This window comes from Hyla sarda, chromosome 1, assembly GCF_029499605.1.
Source record: "Hyla sarda isolate aHylSar1 chromosome 1, aHylSar1.hap1, whole genome shotgun sequence".
NCBI lineage: Eukaryota > Metazoa > Chordata > Amphibia > Anura > Hylidae > Hyla > Hyla sarda.
The window spans coordinates 607,730,706-607,750,535 of record NC_079189.1 but is presented as its reverse complement, the minus strand read 5'-3'; the positions used below and the strand labels follow the sequence as shown (position 1 = coordinate 607,750,535).

Sequence of the window (19,830 nt, the reverse complement as noted above, 5' to 3'; positions counted from 1 at the left end):
CTCCCATTAGAGGGTCTGGGTCCTCCTAGCAAACTAATTTGCAGCTAGTTTTAACACTCAGTGACCAACTGTCTCCAGCACCTGTGCTGATCTGGGCTCATCCAAAACCTTAGCATGGCTTAGGAAGCAGAATGAAAGGTCCTACGGCTGATCTTAACTTTCTTAAATCAGATAATTTTTATTGAAGTTTTATAAACCTTTTTTAAAAACATACACACAAAGAACCCCCCATGCCACAGCTGTGTAAATGTGTGACCCCAAAGCTTGCACAGAAGCTGACTAGTGGGAGAGGAGTCAGGAGGTCTAGTAAGGGCCCCAATATCCAACATATGCAGTGGTACTCTACCCCCATGTTTAGCCATGAACAGCCTACCAGTAGGACCTAGTGTTTGGACAGTTGCCCACCCCCGAATTTGATGGAGCTGGGAGGGAACAAAATAGAGACAAGGATTCGGAAGAGCAAGACCTACTGAAGATTTCCCTATCTGTAGGGTCTCAAGTCGAATCCTAGCGGACCCACCTCCCTGTTACGCCGAGCGCTCCGGGTCCCCGCTCCTCCCCGGAGCGCTCGCTACACTTTCGCTCCCGCAGCGCCCCGGTCAGATCCACTGACCGGGTGCGCTGCGATACCGCCTCCAGCCGGGATGCGATTCGCGATACGGGTGGCGCCCGCTCGCGATGCGCACCCCGGCTCCCGTACCTGACTCGCTCTCCGTTGGTCCTGTCCCGGCGCGCGCGGCCCCGCTCCCTAGGTAAAAGATTTGTGTATACCAATATCCCTTCTAAATAGGCCACAAAGGAACGCCTTAAGGGAGTCCCAAACCACGGGGACCGAAGCCGATCCATCATTAAGGACAATATAGTCCCTCAGTTCCACACAGACAATTTCAGCTGTAGTCAGCAGTTGTAGCCAAAATGGGTTCAGTCTCCACAGCGGCCACACCCCACCAGCATTCCCAGCCAGATGAAGCTTCAATCGGATAGGGGAATGATTAGAGAGACCTCTAGCTAAGTATTCAATTTCCCTGACCAAGCCAACCATAGCAACATCCCCAACTGCCATATCAATTCTGGAAAGAGTCCCGTGAGTGGCGGAGTAACAGGAATATTGCTTAAACATAGGATTGCGATGGTGCCACAGATCGCACAAATCAACCTCACACAACAGTTTAGCTAGCCCAGTGGGCCTAGATGGAGGAGGAGCCTGGAGTCCCCAAAACCTGTCTAAGAAGGCATCTAGGACCTGATTGAAATCTCCACAAATAAGCAGAGGCACCATAGGAAATCCAGAAAGTATAGATAAAATACAGTGCACCACAACACCCCTATACAGGGGTGGGGGTTGGGGGAAGATACAATCCCACAATAATGAGCATTTGGTGAGACACTTCACATAGAAGGCAAATAAATTGACTATCCGGATCAACATTAGAAGAGACAGTCCTAAACGGAATGGATTTGTGGACCAGTATACTAACTCCTCTAGCATGAGAGAAAAATTTAGAGTGAGAAGAGTGTCCAGCCCAAGCTCTATATAGGACTGCAGTAATGTCTGCTGTCAAATGGGTTTTAGTAAAGCAAAGTATAGCCGGATGGAAGTGACTCACCGAATTAAACCCTGCATAACGTCTAGACACATCTCCCAGCCCCCTAACATTCCACCCCACAAAATTAAAGACCGCTATCATGAACAGAGAACCAATAACTTACAACAAGGCCACCACATTTTTGGAGGAGACCAGCCAACATACTTGACAAGCAACTTACACGAACGGAGGAGGAGATGGAAAACAAAACAAACACCCAGAAACAAAAAACAAGCGCAGCCACGCAACCCGCCGTGGGATGCTGCACCAATGAGCGCTAGTCATAACTCAGCCACACACAACACCGCAGCATGCGGCACCAGGGGGCGCCAATATGTTCACACCAGGCAGCAACACACTCCAGAACATACAGGGACAGCCATCCCCTAACACAGAATGGAGATAGAGAAGTGCAGACCAGAGTGGAAACATACAGCAAGAATGAAATCAACCAGACTGTCAGGCCCAAGGCCTGATTATTAAAATCCTATATGCATATTATAAATTATAACTGTGTGTGATGGATTATCCAAGACATGGGTGAGAGGTAATTCAGACGGCGTATCCTGTGTTTTTTGCGTATTGCATTTTATTGGGGGTCTGGCTGTTTGTTTGTAGATCCTTTGAAGTCAGAGGCTCTTTTGAAGCATGATGTAAGGGGCACTCTGGTCCCATCATATAATCAACCAGATAAGAGGGCCAGGAACAGAGATGCCCCCCTGGTGGGATCAGAGGGGAGGGGGGAATGGAGTCTCCCTCCAAAAAGGCAGATATATAATATTTAACAATGCTAGACTCAGGGTGTTCAGTGCTGTGCAACAAGCTGACAAGACCATCCTAAGAACAGCTGGAACTCACTCTCATGGACTGATACCATCATGCTGTAAGAACTTCATCTTCTGTTTTCTGAACTTGCCTTGCTAAATTCTTTCATATTTTTGTAACTGTATGAAATTTGTTTCTGTATTTTTATATAGTCAGCACTGTGATACCTTTTATCTGATTAAATGTTTAATTAATCAGCTCTGGTCTTTGATCTCTAAATATATGAGCTCACCTTTCTGAAGGCAGCTCTGGTGGAAACACGTTTATCTAAGGGTTAATTTGGTGACTTGCTGGGACTAGTAGTGGATACCCAGAGGTCTGGTGGCTTTAACCCTTGCACCATCACACTCTCTCTAGCTTCTTAGCTGGACCGATAGGGTGTGATCGTGACACAGACAAACCTAACCGAGTAAGCAGTAGGCAATAAAACATAAGAGCACATATGCCTCAAGAAAACAGTTTGAAAATGCCCACAATATAACCCCCATCAACCCCCCTTCCCCCCGCAAAGAGAAATATGCATGCAATAGTACTGAAAACAATAAAATGTGTCCCATTCTAGCAAAGAAATGCAATAACATGGTAGAAACATCAGCATCGCAACTTTAGAAAAGAACAGTCTACTAAACAATAGACATCACAACTGCTATAGAACAGTTCAGTCTGGGACAGGACCTGGAGAGCCCCTACGTGCCCTCTGACATAACTGAGATTCATGAGTTTAACCAATGGATGGCTGCATCCACCCCCTCAAAGGAGTGGGTATTGCCCATAGTCACCACACGGAGTCTAGCCGGATACAGTATAGAGTATTGGACCTCAATTACCGCAACCGTCTCTTCACATCCATAAACGAGGCAAGCTTCTTCTGCACTTCCGCCGAGAAGTCAGGGAAGAAATAACATAACCATCCACCTTAATCGGCTGCTTCTCTCTGACCAGATGAAGAATCAAGTCCTGATCCCTATAATGGAGGAGTTTCACCAGCATTGACCGGGGCGGGACCCGCGGGAAGGGTCTAGAAGGGACTCTGTGAGCATGTTTGACTGCGAAGGTCAGGTTGTCAGCCTCAAAAACATATTTTAGCCAGGTCTGCATATAATCCATGGGATACCGACCCTCACATTTTTCTGGGAGTCCCACAATGCGCACATTGTTTCTGCGCAGATGGTTTTCCAGGTCATCAGCTTTAGCTTTCAGTAAGGCAATGTTCTGACTGTGTCTAGTAGAGTCTTGCGCCACAGAAACAACCGCATCTTCCACGTCACTAATCCTGCCCTCCGCAGCAGAGGTGCGATTCGTCACTTTTTGTAACTCATGGCGGATGAGAGAAATGTACGGCTGAACAGTTCCCACTTGAGCAGTCAATTGAGAAAGAGCGATGTTACATCTTTGTGTCTCAGCAAAGACAGCAGCCAGAGTAGGTTCAGCAGGAGGCTTAGGAGAGGCAGTCGTTGCCGCAGCGGACAGCGCAGGTGGAGCACAGGGTAAAGAAACATGTGAATCGGAGTCAGAGGCTTGCAAGAAGGCATCATAATTCTCCAAAGGGTCTGGCGGGACCCCAACATCAGCCATTGGAAGAGGAGCTCCCATGAGATCAGGAGAATCCGGGATGTAGGCCACAAAGCAAACCGCTCCAATTTAGCCACCACATCCTGCTGCAGCACCAGTTTATTCCTCAAGTTAGCAGATACGCCGGCACCATGCTGCGAGGGACCAGCACCATCCTTGTTCTTCTTCCACTTATTAGCGGCCATGTATTGTAATAAAAGAGACACACTGCAGTATGGAACTTATGAAGCACAATAGGTAGGCAGAGACACACAGTACCAGCACAGTCCAACAAAGTCAAAAGTTATTGTATCTGACAGTGCCCTTTTAACTCACTCCTTGAGGAAATATAGTGACCCTGACCAAACTTCCTGTCACTGTCTCACAGCTTTTTTTACATTAAAATTATTTTCTTTTTAGTTCTTACAACATTAGATCATCTGTCCTTATTGACCGACCAAGGATGGAGAGAGACAGGAACAAGATGGCCGACAGGATAATAAACCTCACCCTACAGATACTCTTCCGGCTTACTGGAGAGGTGAGGAATTCTGGGAGTGATGTCACATGACCTCATTCTTATCTATGTAATAACAGATGGATATGACTGGAGAGGTGAGGGATTCTGGGAATGTATGTAGTGATATTAATGTATGTCTCCATACACAGGATTACATAGTTGTGAAGAAGTCCTCTAGTGGGCGCTGTCGGGCCCCTCTGTGTGAAGGATGGGGAAGAACCCAGAACCCAATCCCGGGGCCCCCACCTCCCTCCCTGATACATGAGGAAATGGATGAACAGAAGATTCTAGAACTCATCAACAAGATGATGGAGCTGCTGACTGGAGAGGTGACACTGCTGGGAATGCTGGGACATTATACAGTAATGGAAGGGTCTGGTGATGACTGGAGAGGTGACACTGCTGGGACATTATACAGTAATGGAGGGGTCTGGTGATGACTGGAGAGGTGACACTGCTGGGACATTATACAGTAATGGAGGGGTCTGGTGATGACTGGAGAGGTGACACTGCTGGGAATGCTGGGATATTATACAGTAATGGAGGGGTCTGGTGATGACTGGAGAGGTGACACTGCTGAGAATGCTGGGACATTATACAGTAATGGAGGGGTCTGGTGATGACTGGAGAGGTGACACTGCTGGGAATGCTGGGACATTATACAGTAATGGAGGGGTCTAGTGATGACTGGAGAGGTGACACTGCTGGGAATGCTGGGACATTATATAGTAATGGAGGGATCTGGTGATGACTGGAGAGGTGACACTGCTGGGACATTATATAGTAATGGAGGGGTCTGGTGATGACTGGAGAGGTGACACTGCTGGGACATTATACAGTAATGGAGGGGTCTGGTGATGACTGGAGAGGTGACACTGCTGGGACATTATACAGTAATGGAGGGGTCTGGTGATGACTGGAGAGGTGACACTGCTGGGAATGCTGGGACATTATACAGTAATGGAGGGGTCTGGTGATGACTGGAGAGGTGACACTGCTGGGACATTATACAGTAATGGAGGGGTCTGGTGATGACTGGAGAGGTGACACTGCTGGGACATTATACAGTAATGGAGGGGTCTGGTGATGACTGGAGAGGTGACACTGCTGAGACATTATACAGTAATGGAGGGGTCTGGTGATGACTGGAGAGGTGACACTGCTGGGACATTATACAGTAATGGAGGGGTCTGGTGATGACTGGAGAGGTGACACTGCTGGGAATGCTGGGACATTATACAGTAATGGAGGGGTCTGGTGATGACTGGAGAGGTGACACTGCTGGGACATTATACAGTAATGGAGGGGTCTGGTGATGACTGGAGAGGTGACACTGCTGGGACATTATACAGTAATGGAGGGGTCTGGTGATGACTGGAGAGCTGACACTGCTGGGAATGCTGGGACATTATACAGTAATGGAGGGGTCTGGTGATGACTGGAGAGGTGACACTGCTGGGACATTATACAGTAATGGAGGGGTCTGGTGATGACTGGAGAGGTGACACTGCTGGGACATTATACAGTAATGGAGGGGTCTGGTGATGACTGGAGAGGTGACACTGCTGGGACATTATAATGTAACACCACAGGAGCAGTAGGAATGACGACTTTATCATTTTGTGTGTCAGTTTCCTATAGGGTTTGAGGACGTGGCTCAGGCTCAGTACAAGGATCAGGTCATGATGGAGGATCAGCAGCCCCTCACATCACCAGGTAAGAAGAGACATATATATATATATATATATATATATATATATCACTGTCACCACCTAGTAACATAGAAATCTATCCAGCAGGTGATGTATTCATTCCCTGTGTGTTCCCTACAGACGGAGTCATGAATAGAAATTCACCCGAGAGGTGTCCCCATCTTCTATATTCCCAGGATTGTCCAGAGGAAAATGTCCCTGGGAATCAACAGGTAGATGGCGCTAAAGTCTCCCTAATACATGACTATAAGTTGATTGAACCATTTTACGTTTTTTTTTTCTGGTTTTTGTTTAGGGTGAAGATCTGATGAATATTAAGGTTGAGATTAAAGATGAAGAAGAAGAGGAGACGGATTTCATGGCCAATCAGCAGTGTAAGGAAGGGGAGACTTTAATTGGTTGTAAAAGTAAAATCTGTTTTGAGGTTCCCCTAGCTCCTACCCCATCATCTGATCATCACATGTAAATAATCTATTCAGTCCCTGTGTGTTCCCTACAGATGGATATACAGGAGGTGATTTATTCATTCCCTGTGTGTTCCCTACAGATGGAGTCATGGATAGAAGTCCACCCGAGAGGTGTCCCCGTCCTCTGTATTCCCAGGACTGTCCAGAGGGAAATGTCCCAGAGAAGCATCAGGTAGATGAGGCTGATCCTATCCCACATCTCTATAGGGGGGTCCTGCAGTCATAGATGTGGGGGTAGATTTTGGGGGTCTCTGTTGCTCCTCCTGTCTGCTGTATTGTAGTGAATTGTTCTATATGTCACATCAGGGGGGAGATCTGACTAATAGTAAAATGGAGGATGAAGAAGAGAGGATGAGGGGCCATCACCCGTGTATGAGGGAAGTGAAGGAGGAAATTCCAGGAGGTGTTACCCCAGGTATGTAATAATTCCAGGTGGTGTTACCCCAGGTATGTAATAATTCCAGGAGGGGTTACCCCAGGTATGTAATAATTCCAGGAGGTGTTATCCCAGGTATGTAATAATTCCAGGAGGTGTTATCCCAGGTATGTAATAATTCAGGGAGGTGTTACCCCAGGTATGTAATAATTCCAGGAGGTGTTACCCCAGATATGTAATAATGGATTTACAGAGGGAGTTCAGAGGATTTTTCCTTTTGAAAGGTGTTTTCCAATATTTTTAATTAGTCAGCCTGTCCTCCATATAGTCCATTATATTAGATGTGTGGCAGTCCCGTTGTGTGTAGGATCCTCTTCTACATGTGATTGTCTTTGCACTGATTCACTCTTTATAGTGTTGGTGAAAGGTCGTGCAAAAAACCATTAGGGGAATAACAAAGGCAACTCAGGTGTCATGTTCATGAAACTAGATAATAGTTATACAGGTGATAGATGAGAAGGGTAGAGCTGGAGACCACCAGGGCAGGTTCCCAAAACTGGCAGATCCAGGTCCGGTCCTGGAACATCATCAGGTGCGATGTAGATCTTGTAACTCAGGAAATAAGTGGTTATCCTAAGAGAAGTATAGTGATTGAAGCCCACCCTATACCCCAGAGATCAAATCATCAGAAATTGACATAAAGTCAGGTGTTTCCTACGACACAATGTCATCTTATCTGCTCCACAATAGAGCAGATGTATAGGATGAATACGGTATATGCCAAAGAGTGCGGGACTGTCAACATTTCCCGGGTTCTGAGCAGTTCTGAAGTGGCATACCAGGGGACATGTGACTACCGAACCCCCAATAATACAATTGTAGGACATGTAGAGCTAGCCCCCCCTTTTTCCATAATCTGTATTAATATGGTGACTCACTAGCCCTGGCAAACTTAGTGGTCCTTCAAAATCCATGGACCGAATGAGAAACCTGCAGTCCTAGAAAGGTAATGGTGATGGCGTTGGCTCACGTCGAAGAATGAGACACCGCCCTTTCAGAACGTATCTCCCCACCGATCGGTAGAATGGTTGACTTGCCCATATTAATTTTAAAACTGGTGTATGTTCCAAAACATTGCAAAAGATCCAATACGGCGTTACGAGCTTCTTTTTGATCTGATAAATACAACATAAAGTCAGATCATTTCAGTCAATGCATTTTTCCTTAGACCCTGAATACCCAACCCCCTTCGACACCATGGCCACCAGCGACTCCATGGCACTTGCATAAAGAAGGAGAGAAAGCGGGCAGTGGTGAAGGTCCAAGTTAATGGGCAATAGGGTGCCCATTAACTTGGACCTTCACCACTGGAGCTATACAGTGCATGTACATGTGCATAACTAGTGTAGGGAGGTAGAATGGGGAGGAGGAGGGAAAAGGATAAAAAAGGAAAAGATTAGTAAAGGAAAAAATAATCCCATAGACGTGAATGGAGGGGGCGTGTCATGATGTCACGACCAATGCCGCAGGAACCGGGTGTTTGTTTAGAATGCTGGATACTGCACAGGATCACGGGAGGCTCCAGCAGCAGTACCCCCTCTATCAGACATCTTATCCCTTGCTAAAACTGTATACTAACTGTATACAGAGCTGAATGGGTGCGCTTGGCTGGCGTCAGTCACTTTGAGGTTTGGGATGACGTGTGACATACGTACACACTAGTACACTAATACAGAGAGGCATCAATGTGATTGATAAATGATATGATACAGGTGTATGGGGTATACATAAATTGTACCGCAGGGATGATTAGAATACAAAAATAATTTGGTCATCTGCATGGCTATTGAGGATGAATGAGGGGGGTGTTCAGACACTCAGTTCTGCGGTCAGAGGTAATAAGGACTTGTACAGTTAAACCAGAGTCAAAAGGTCAGTATAACTGGTAGTAGGTGTCCAAAAGCCTCTAGCACATGACATTGGTTGGCAGTGGGTCAGAGACATCAACGAATGGCAGTGGGTCAGAGAGATCTATGAATACGAGGAAACGGGACAAAAAACAGTGATTAGGGACAGTAAAGTGTCTTACTGTATGTACCGCTACAACAGGGTTAGTTCACATATTCAATCTACTCATTGAGCTCAAGAGGAACTAAAGCTTTTACCTTATAGATCCAATAATTCTCTCTTTCTCTTGCCATATTGTAGGCCCCACAACACAACCGCTTAGAGAAGTGCTTCCCAACCAGGGTGCGTCCAGCTGTTGAAAAACTACAACTCCCAGCATGCCCGGACAGCTTTCGGCTGTCCAGGCATGCTGGGAGTTGTAGTTCTTCAACAGCTGGAGGCACCCTGGTTGGGAAGTACTGGCTTAGATACAAAACCAACAAGCACCGGGCCAACGTGACATAGGGGTTTACATTGCACAGCGTCTCCAGACACGAGAATATAAAAAACACAATTTGGACTTTTCAGCTTTTCGCCTGTAATGCGTGTACCACATTCCGCTGCCTACCTTGGGTGAACCGCTCGCACAGCTCCTCCTTCTCGCTGCAGGCTCCGGACTTATCCCTCTGCAGTGTCTCACCCAGCTACAATGTCTGGTGCATCTAGCAGTGGCCACACGAGGCCTTACTCTTTAAGGGTTCTCCTGCGCCTCTGACTCTATTCCCCCTCCAATCCCTGACTGCCATCTCCTATTTAAGGATGCTCCGCCCTCACATTATCGCCTGAGCTACAAAGTGGTTATCCATTGTGAAGGTTACGTGATTGTGCTGGGTGTAGCCGAACGCTGTCCAGGTATGCTGGGAGTTGTAGTTTTTCAGCAGCTGGATGCACCCTAGTTGGGAAGTACTTATCTAAGCGGTTGTGTTGTGCGGCCTACAATGTGGCAAGAGAAAGAGAGAATTAGGTGGTGGAGCTGCAGGCTCGCTACAGTGGGTTAGAGAGATCGATGAATGGCAGTGGGTCAGAGAGATCGATGAATGGCAGTGGGTCAGAGACATCGATGAATGGCGGTGGGTCAGAGAGATCGATGAATGGCGGTGGGTTAGAGAGATCGATGAATGGCAGTGGGTCAGAGAGATCGATGAATGGCGGTGGGTCAGAGACATCGATGAATGGCGGTGGGTCAGAGAGATCTATGAATGGCGGTGGGTCAGAGACATTGATGAATTGCAGTGGGTCAGAGACATCGATGAATGGCAGTGGGTCAGAGAGATCGATGAATGGCAGTGGGTCAGAGACATCGATGAATGGCAGTGGGTCATAGACATCGATGAATGGCGGTGGGTCAGAGACATCGATGAATGGCGGTGGGTCAGAGAGATCGATGAATGGCAGTGGGTCAGAGAGATCTATGAATGGCGGTGGGTCAGAGACATCGATGAATGGCGGTGGGTCAGAGAGATCTATGAATGGCGGTGGGTCAGAGACATCGATGAATGGCAGTGGGTAAGAGAGATCTATGAATGGCAGTGGGTCAGAGACATCGATGAATGGCAGTGGGTAAGAGAGATCTGTGAATGGCAGTGGGTCAGAGAGATCTATGAATGGCACTGGGTCAGAGAGATCTATGAATGGCAGTGGGTCAGAGAGATCTATGAATGGCGGTGGGTCAGAGACATCGATGAATGGCAGTGGGTCAGAGAGATCTATGAATGGCAGTGGGTCAGAGACATCGATGAATGGCAGTGGGTAAGATAGATCTATGAATGGCAGTGGGTCAGAGAGATCTATGAATGGCAGTGGGTCAGAGAGATCTATGAATGGCAGTGGGTCAGAGACATCGATGAATGGCAGTGGGTCAGAGAGATCTATGAATGGCAGTGGGTCAGAGAGATCTATGAATGGCGGTGGGTCAGAGAGATCTATGAATGGCAGTGGGTCAGAGACATCGATGAATGGCGGTGGGTTAGAGACATCGATAAATACGAGGAAATGGGACAAATAACAGTGATTAGGGACAGTAAGGTGTATTACTGTATGTACCGCTACAACAGGGTTAGCTCACGTTTTCGATCTACTCATTCACCCAAGCGGAACTAAAGTATTTACCCTGTTGATCCAATAATTCTCTTTCTCTTGCCACATTGTGGGCCGCACAACACAACTGCTTAGATAAGTACTTCCCAAAGTGCTTCTCACCCTCTCTCTCACACATTTTCCCACTTTTTTAAGATCTGTTCAGTAGGTGTTGTAATGCCTTTAGCGGTCTGGACCCGCTGTTCCACTTACCAGTCTGGATTTGGGCCAAACTTGAGAGCATTGTCTAAGTATCTCCCTTTATCTTGCTCCAGATGCAGAAGCTGGTCTTGTCTGCAGGGGGATACCGGGTCGCTTCAACAAGTGAGGTCCCGGTAAAGTGGCAGCTGGCCGAGCAGGCCAAAAGACTCTGGTGCAAAGCACCTGAGACACAGGCAGGTCAGGCTGGCTGAGGCTGGGTAGAGTTTGCAGCAGAGTTTGAGGCTAGATGTTATAGCTGAGTTGGAGCTTGGAACAGCTTTGCTGAGTAGCGCAGGTGCAGATGGTGTTTAGCCCAATAGAAGGCAGAGGCGTAGTCAAGCAGTCTGAAGTCTGTACCAGAAGAATCAGGAAAGTACCAAGGGGTGAGGCAAAAGGTGGCGTCACTAAACAGGCAGAAATCTGAATACACTGTATTAGGGATCGACCGATTATCGGTATGGCCGATATTATCGGCCGATAATCACGATTTTGGCCATTATCGGTATCGGCAATTACCTTGCTGATAAGCCGATAATGCCCCGCACCGCGACCGCCAAAGCCCCCCCCCCCCCCGACCCGCCGCACCGCAACCGCCCCCCCCGTAGTGCTGGGCGGTATACCGGTATGGATTTTTGCCCATACCGTTATACCGGTCGGGCGCCTCCCCCACCCTCCGAGTCAATAAAAAAAAATTAAACTTACCCATAATGGGGGTGGTCCGGGCCATCCTTCCTTCCTGTAGTGTCCGGCGGTATTCCGGGGGGAGGGTGAACCGGTCCGGGCTGTCCTTGTCCGGGGGTCATCTTCTCCACTCTGGAAAGGCTCCGGACTAGTACGCTGCATAGACGCCGCTACGCCGTGACATCAGGTGCGTCGCTGTGCACGGGCGTCACTGCACAGCGGCGTCTATGCAGCGTACTAGGCCGGAGCCTGCCCGGAGTGGAGAAGAGGACCCCCGGAGAGGAAGGACAGCCCGGACCGGTTCACCCTCCACCTGGAATGCCGCCGGACACTACAGGAAGGAAGGATGGATGGCCAAGACCACCTTGGCAGGTAGGGGGAGAGAAGCGGGTGGTGGCGGCGGCGGCCTATGGCCCCGCAAAAGCCACTGAAGTGCATTGATTTAAAGCGCCCCTACACTGGATGCAGCAATCATGTAACCTTCACAATGGATAACCACTTTGTAGCCCAGGCGGGAAGGTGAGGGCGGAGCATCCTTAAATAGGAGATGGCAGTCAGGGATTGGAGGAGAACCCTTAAAGAGTCAGGCCTCGTGCGGCCACTGCTAGATGCACCAGATATTGTAGCTGGGTGAGACACTGCAGAAGGAAAAGTCCGGAGCCTGCAGCGGGAAGGGGGAGCTGTGCGAGCGGGTTCGCCCAAGGTAGGCAGCGGAATGTGGTACACGCGTTACAGGTATCAGGCGTTACAGGTGTCAGGTTCTGTATCTAAGCCAGTGCTACCCAACCAGGATGCCTCCAGCTGTTGCAAAACTACAACTCCCAGCATGCCCGGACAGCCGAAGGCTGTCCGGGCATGCTGGGATTTGTAGTTTTTAAACAGCTAGATGCACCCTGGTTGGGAAGCACTTATCTAAGCGGTTGTGTTGTGTGACCTACAATGTGGCTTCACATCTGACTTTAAACAACCGCATCAAAAACTGCACTTGTGTTTACTGACAAATAAAAATGTTATAAATGTCTCTACTTTGTGGTTTGAAGAAAACCAAAAATAAATAAATCAAATCTACTTAAATCCTAACAGAAAATCTCAACTGTGATGAAGATGTGATGTTATTGCTGAATTATAAAGATGAAGATGAGGATGAAGATACCATGCAGGGCTCCTCAGAAGATGATCATACACCACAACCTGTACTACATCCAGGACATCACAGTACAGATATCTCATACAATCCGCCGGATAATCAGGAACCTTCTCCCGACCAATCACAAGTTGTTACCACAAGTACAGAGCGGAAAGGGGAGAAAAGGTTTCCATGTGATGAATGTGGAAAAGTATTTACAAGAAGATCAACTCTCTTTATGCACAGAAGAAGTCACACGGGAGAGAAGCCATATTCATGTTCAGAATGTGGGCTATGTTTTACAAAACAATCAAATCTTGTTAGACATGAAAAAATTCACTCAGGAGAGATGCTATATTCATGCTCAGAATGTGGGAAATGTTTTCCATGTAAATTAGATCTTGTTACACATGAGGGAATTCACACAGGAGAGAAGCCATTTTCATGTTCGAAATGTGGGAAATGTTTTATCAAAAAATCATATCTTGTTAAACATGAGAAAATTCACACAGGACAGAAGCTGTATTCATGTTCAGAATGCGGAAAATGTTTTATAAATCAATCAAATCTTGTTAAACATGAGAAAATTCACACAGGGGAGAAGCCATATTCATGTTCAGAATGCGGGAAATGTTTTATAGAGAAATCAAAGCTTGTTATACATGAGAGAATTCACACAGGGGAGAAGCCGTATTCATGTTCCGAATGTGGGAAGTGTTTTATAGAGAAAGCACAGCTTGTTACACATGAAAGAGTTCATACAGGAGAGAAGCCTTATTTATGTTCAGAATGTGGCAGATGTTTTATAAGTAAATCAGATCTTGTTAGACATAGGAGAATTCACACAGGAGAGAAGCCGCATTCATGCTCAGAATGTGGCAGATGTTTTACAAGTAAGTCAGATCTTGTTAGACATGAGAAACATCACACAGGAGAAAAGCCATTTTCATGTTTAGAATGTGGGAAATGTTTTAGAGATAAATCACATCTTCTTAGACATGAGCGAATTCACACAGGAGAGAAGCCGTTTTCATGTTCAGAATGTGGGAAATGTTTTACACGTAAACCAGCTCTTGCTAGACATGAGAAAATTCACATTAGACAAAGAGAGTCTCAGCAGTAAAACCTTCCAGCGAGATGCTGAAGTTGAAAGGATTCTAAGGGACAAAACAAATAATAACCCAGTCCAATGAGCATAATGTGACCATCTCCTTATTCGGTCCTGATTGTCCCTGATAGAAATAAAATGTGATGTAAGTCCTTTAGAACAGTAGACATGAGGGTCTCCTCTGGGGGGTTTACTGGATATCTATCCGGCCTCTTGAAGTTGTAAATATCTCAGAGCTCACAGAGTTTTCTTTGTTGACTTGATTCTTCTCCTTCCCTAATTCTCTCCTCATATTGTTCTTCTTCCTAATCTCCAGTAATCTCACTGGACGCCCCCATCTATTCCTACAACACGATCACATAGAAATCTTCTCAGACCAGTTACACATAGTAATATCCAGGAAGCAGATGACTGGGGAATCATTCTGAACAGTCTGTGGTCATAGCTCCCGATGGATGATAGAGACATTATGTGTACGCCCATTATTTCACAATTATTAATAAACATTAGGAATGGCTGAAGATTTCATTCCAGGAGAAGCTATAATAAAAAGGAGAAGATATTATCAATATATCCTAAGATAATTCTTCCCTAAAGTTATTTACAAATGTCATAATAGAGGAATATTCTTGTATTAAACATTATTAACCCTCCTTGTGTTCTCATGTGAGATCAGATCATTGGATTCACCCGACTCTTATCTATTCACAAGTTATTACAGTGGGGCGTGGCTTGGCGCGGCATGTGTCCGGAGCTCCACTGAGAAGCCGCCGTTTATCCTGACATTTTGGCTGAATAACCGACTATTCATATCCCCACCTGCCTGTGAGGGTGCCTGGAGCAGGTACTAATCGGGATGGCTGGGCGCAAAAGGAATAGTAAGACCCAGGGGCCGCAAGAGGACAGTGAGGCCAAGCTACATGGGGACCCAGCGCCATCTTGCCTGGAGGTCCTAGGAGTTGCGGAGCGCCTGCAGTGCTTCGCACGTGTTACTGAACCTATGGCCGGGGCTCCGGTGCCTATCTGGTGCGAGGAGGAGCTGACTGGCCAGCTGCCGACTCGGGTAGCTATGCTGCTGTGGATCCTTCTGTGTGCATGAGGTCCGCGCACCACGCTGCTGCTGACGGTCAGTCCTCATTTAACACCCCCCTGTACTGGAGTGCACTCTGCTGCTCTACCATGTCTGCAACAATCTACTGGCCCTGCTGAGTCTCTCCTGACACTACCCTCCACTGAGACTGTCCATGCTGCTGCTGCACGGTCCCTTCTGCATGTTAACCCCTTGAGTTCTGGTGTGGAAAGTGAGCCTGCCGCTGTGCCCTCATCCTCATATCTGCCTCCTGAACCCACTTTGAAAGATGTTTTCCTGGCCGTATCTAGGGGCAATACTGATGTTAAGATGCTTTTGGGTGGACTATGTGAGGACATTAACCTTATCCGCCATGATATGCAAAAGGTGTCCGAGCGGGTCAGTGCTGTTGAGGAAAGAGTGGGGGACTTGGAGGACCAGGTCCCTCCACTTAAGCGGGACAATCACTGAGTGATTAACCATCTGACTGCTCTTTCCGCTAAATCTGACGATTTGGAAAACCACTTACAGCATAATTATATACGCCTGGGGGGTGTCCCCGAGAAGGCTGAGGGTCGTGACCCTGGAGAATGTTTTGAAAGTTGGCTCCTTTATACATTTGGAAGAGAGACCCTGACACCCCTGTTTGCGCTTGAGCGCGCCCATAGGGTGCCTACCCGTCCCCTTCCGCCTGGAGCACCACCCAGAGCTGTCCTTATCCGGATCCTTTATTATAAAGACAGGGACATTATTCTCCGCAAAGCCAGGGACATGGACTCTCTCACCATCAATGAAGTCGTGTCTTACTTTTTCCAGATTTCTTGGCTGAAGTCCAGAAGAGACATGCTAAGTTTACGGATGTTAAACGGTGACTACATTCCCTGAATGTAATGTACTCTATGCTATACCCCGCACGCCTCAGTGTAGTTGCCCCTGGAACTACTCATATGTTTGAAACTTCTGTGGTGGCTGCAGAGTGGCTGAACATACACGAGGCGCAGATAAGAAGTGCTTGACCTTGAGGTTTTTCCGTGGACTTTTTACATGTCTGGGACTCTCAGGGCCTATGTCTATATGCGCCCACCATACGCTGCCAAGAGTATATTATTTCTTGCACTAGGCCTTAATGTTTATTGTTCTATGCATCCTTTTGCGGCTGCTTTGGGTACTTGTTTTTTTAGGCACCCTTCACTATTGCCGAATGTCTTTCATATCTTTCAAGTTTTTTGGCTCAGCTTTGAGTGCGGCATGTTACTAATTTAACCCTTTTGTTCCATATGTTACCTGCTCACCCTACCTGGGCTATTTATTTGCCTCCAACGTGCGACTGTTTGGTTTTTCGTTTGTCTGGGGTGTTTGTGTTGTTCCGTGTCTTTCCTTCCGATTTTTCATGCTGTACTGTGTTTTGAATGTCTATGTCCGGTCTCTACGTCTGCCCTTCCACGTTGTCATTTATGTCTTTTCCTTTGTATTATGGTTAATGCCTTACGTGTGGTGGCGTGGAGTGCAAGGGGCTTTCGTGATCCCACTCAGCGTTGTGCGCTTACACCCTAATATCTTGTGTTGTTCTGTAACTTGTCTGATTGATGTTATTGACGTCATTCATGTTCCATGTGGTCATTTATGTTCCTCCATTTGTACTATGACTAATAATGGCGTGGTGGCGTGGAATGTTAGAGGCCTAAATGATCCCACTAAGCATCTAGCTGTTTTTCTTAAGCCATTTCAACCTGCTATACTGTGTCTCACTGAAACACACATTACTTTTTTTTACATGTTTTCTTTGTGTGCCTCTATGGCACTTTTAATCGCACTTTATGTATGCTGGTGGCACCTTATATTCCCCCCGCCATACTCGGGCAACGCTTTGTGCAGAGTGGTATCTTTCCTTTCCTCTCTGCCCGATGCACCGCTCCTGGTGGTTGGGGACCTCAATAACATGCTGAACCCAACCCTTGATAGGTTTCCTACCCAGGGACAGTCTGGAGTCTCAGGATCTACCAGTTTGGCTAGATTTGTGGAAGAGGTGGGGTGGGCGGATCTGTGGAGGAGACGGCATCCTACTTATTTACAATATTTCTGTTATTCTAGCTCTCATGGCACGCTCTCCCGCATTGATCTTGCGTTAGGCAATGACTTAATTTTTCCCCTGGTTGGGTCGGTGGAGTATCTCCCCCGTAATCTTTCCGACCACTCCCCCTTACTTCTACGTCTTACATTTGACTCCCATCCTAGATTGCGAGGTTCACTGGTGTCTGAATCCTTTTTGGCTTCAGGTTTCTTCAGTGGGCCATACGCTTCGGTTTGACATAGACACCATTCTCAAGATCAATGTGGGGACTGCCTTGATGGGTACTGTCTGGGACTCTTTAAAAGCTTATGTGCGGGGCATTCTTATTAGGGATATTACTACTTGCAAATCTAAGAATAGGGAGATTCAAACCTCACTGCAGCGACAGGTGCTCTTAGCGGAACACCAGTTCCTCGGGGACCCCTCTGACCAGAATAGAGATAGCTGGCAGTCTCTGCAGACCTTATTGGACTCATATCTATTACAAATGGCAGACAATAAGTTCAACAGCAGCGCTACTTTGAAAAGTGTGAGAGTACGGGTCGCCTCCAGGCACGTACTGTTAGGGCTTAGCAGGTTTCAACTTGAATTCCTTGGCTTTGCGATGGAGCCAGGAAGCTGGTCCAGGTTGATAGGGCTATTCTGAAAGTATTAGTTTCCTTTTATGGGGAGACCTATTCTTCTAAATTGATGCATGATCATGCCACTATTGACCAATTTGTTTCCGGCATCCCGCTCCCGGCCCTGTCCCAGACTCAAAGAGATATTTTAAATCAGCCTAATACTATTGAAGAATTAGAATGTACGTTGGGGGCATTGCCCTCTGAGAAAGCGCCGCAAGTTGATGGACTCCCTAATGAATATCTTAAAACAGTATCAAGAAGTTTTATTGCACAGGTTGCTGGAGGTTATGCGAGCTGCGGCGGAGAGCCTGCTGGGGTCCATGTTAGAGGCTATTATAGTGCTACTGCTGAAGCCTGGTAAAGACCCGCAATCTGAGGGCTCTTATAGACCGATCTCCCTGTTGTGTTCTGATGTTAAATTGTTAGCGAAGGTCTTAGCCAACCGTCTTCTGAGGGTTATAACATCCCTGATTCATGGGGATCAGACGGGATTCATGCCCGGGAAATCAACAGCTGATAATATTAGGAGGCTCTTTTTGAATTTGCAGCTTCAGCCTGAGAATGCTTCTTGTAGGGCCGTGCTTTCATTTGATGCTGCCAAAGCTTTTGACAGTGTCGAGTGGAATTTTCTTTGGAGTGTGATGAGACAAATAGGTTTTGGCCCTGTGTCCTTGAAATGGGTTCAACTACTGTATGCTGCTCCCCGTGCTCGGATCCGAGATAATGGCCTACTTTCACATTCCTTTCCTTTAGGGCGCGTTCCACGCCAGGGGTGTCCCCTGTCCCCCTTCCTCTTTGCTATTGCAATAGAACCCCTGGCAGTTTTAATTAGGTCATCCCCTGATATCAAAGGCTTCTGTTATGGGAACTTAGAACGCATTGCCCTTTATGCAGATGACATGCTCCTATTTTTGGGGGATGCACCACTCTCTCTAACCCCTTTTGATAACCCTTATTGAATCCTAAGGCAGTTACTCTGGTTTTGCCATTAACTGGGACAAGTCCACGCTTCTTCCTCTTGACCCCCTCCCCCTGATGCCAATACTTACTAGGGGTTGGTCTCCCCATAGTCTCCAGATTTAAATATTTGGGTGTGTATGTTACTGCCCTCCCCTCTGAATATATTACTCTCAATCTTGTTCCATTACTAGACAGTAGTTCTCAGAAAGTGGCTACTTGGCGTAAGCTCCCCCTCTCTATGGTAGGTAGATCTAACTTATATGGTTATATGGTTAAAATGGTTCTTATGCCCCAGTTTTTGTATATTCTTGTATATTCTTGTATATCCTGTCTGGATTCCTTTGAAATATTTTCTTAGGATTCAGGCCATGTATAGAGAGCTCATTTGGAGTGGCAAGTCGCCTAGAATCTGTCTTGAAACGCTACAGTGTGGCAAAGAGGGTGTTTTGTCTGTCCCGGACCCGTGGTTATATTTCTTGGCGTCACAGGTCCAACAACTGGGCGCAGTTTACTACTATGGGGCGTATGGGCGATTTAATCTCAAAGTGCATCAGTGATGTGACCCCTATCTACTTGTTAGAAATGGCTGCACAGACTCCCCCAGACCTCCCCCACACCTTTATCCTTATCCAAAGGATATGGATGAAGTTTAAGACACTTATGCACTATCCTGCCTTTGTAACGTACTCTCCATTGTGGTATAATCCTGGTCTTTCCGAATTGTGTTCCTTGCCAGATGTTGCCCTCTGGATCACTCACGGAATTCTGTATCTTTTCCAGGTGTACGATGGGCCAACATTGAAGTAATTTCCTCAACTGGGGCAGGATTTTAATTTGCCGCATTCCTTTTTTGATGTGGGGCGCTTGATTGGGAAAGTATATGGCTGCCTGTTCGGATTATCTGCTATGACGTGTATCCTAGCCTACTTGG

The 19,830-nt window shown here is 47.0% G+C and overlaps 1 protein-coding gene across 2 annotated transcripts in view; it reads left to right on the top strand.

Annotated features, from left to right (window-relative positions):
- Positions 1-14,198, top strand: part of LOC130297405 (zinc finger protein 3-like) — a 39,676-nt gene extending 25,478 nt beyond the window's left edge. The window contains exons 4-11 of one of the 2 annotated variants that reach the window (XM_056549851.1): positions 4,383-4,503; positions 4,632-4,811; positions 6,114-6,198; positions 6,315-6,406; positions 6,490-6,568; positions 6,742-6,833; positions 6,968-7,076; positions 13,026-14,198. In XM_056549851.1, coding sequence (XP_056405826.1) covers positions 4,383-4,503; positions 4,632-4,811; positions 6,114-6,198; positions 6,315-6,406; positions 6,490-6,568; positions 6,742-6,833; positions 6,968-7,076; positions 13,026-14,191 — 1,924 coding nt within the window. In that variant the 3' untranslated portion in view covers positions 14,192-14,198. Of the gene's footprint in view, positions 1-4,382; positions 4,504-4,631; positions 4,812-6,113; positions 6,199-6,278; positions 6,407-6,489; positions 6,569-6,741; positions 6,834-6,967; positions 7,077-13,025 lie in introns of both variants that reach the window. The other variant, XM_056549858.1, reaches the window with a different exon arrangement.
- The last annotated feature ends 5,632 nt before the right edge of the window (positions 14,199-19,830 follow it).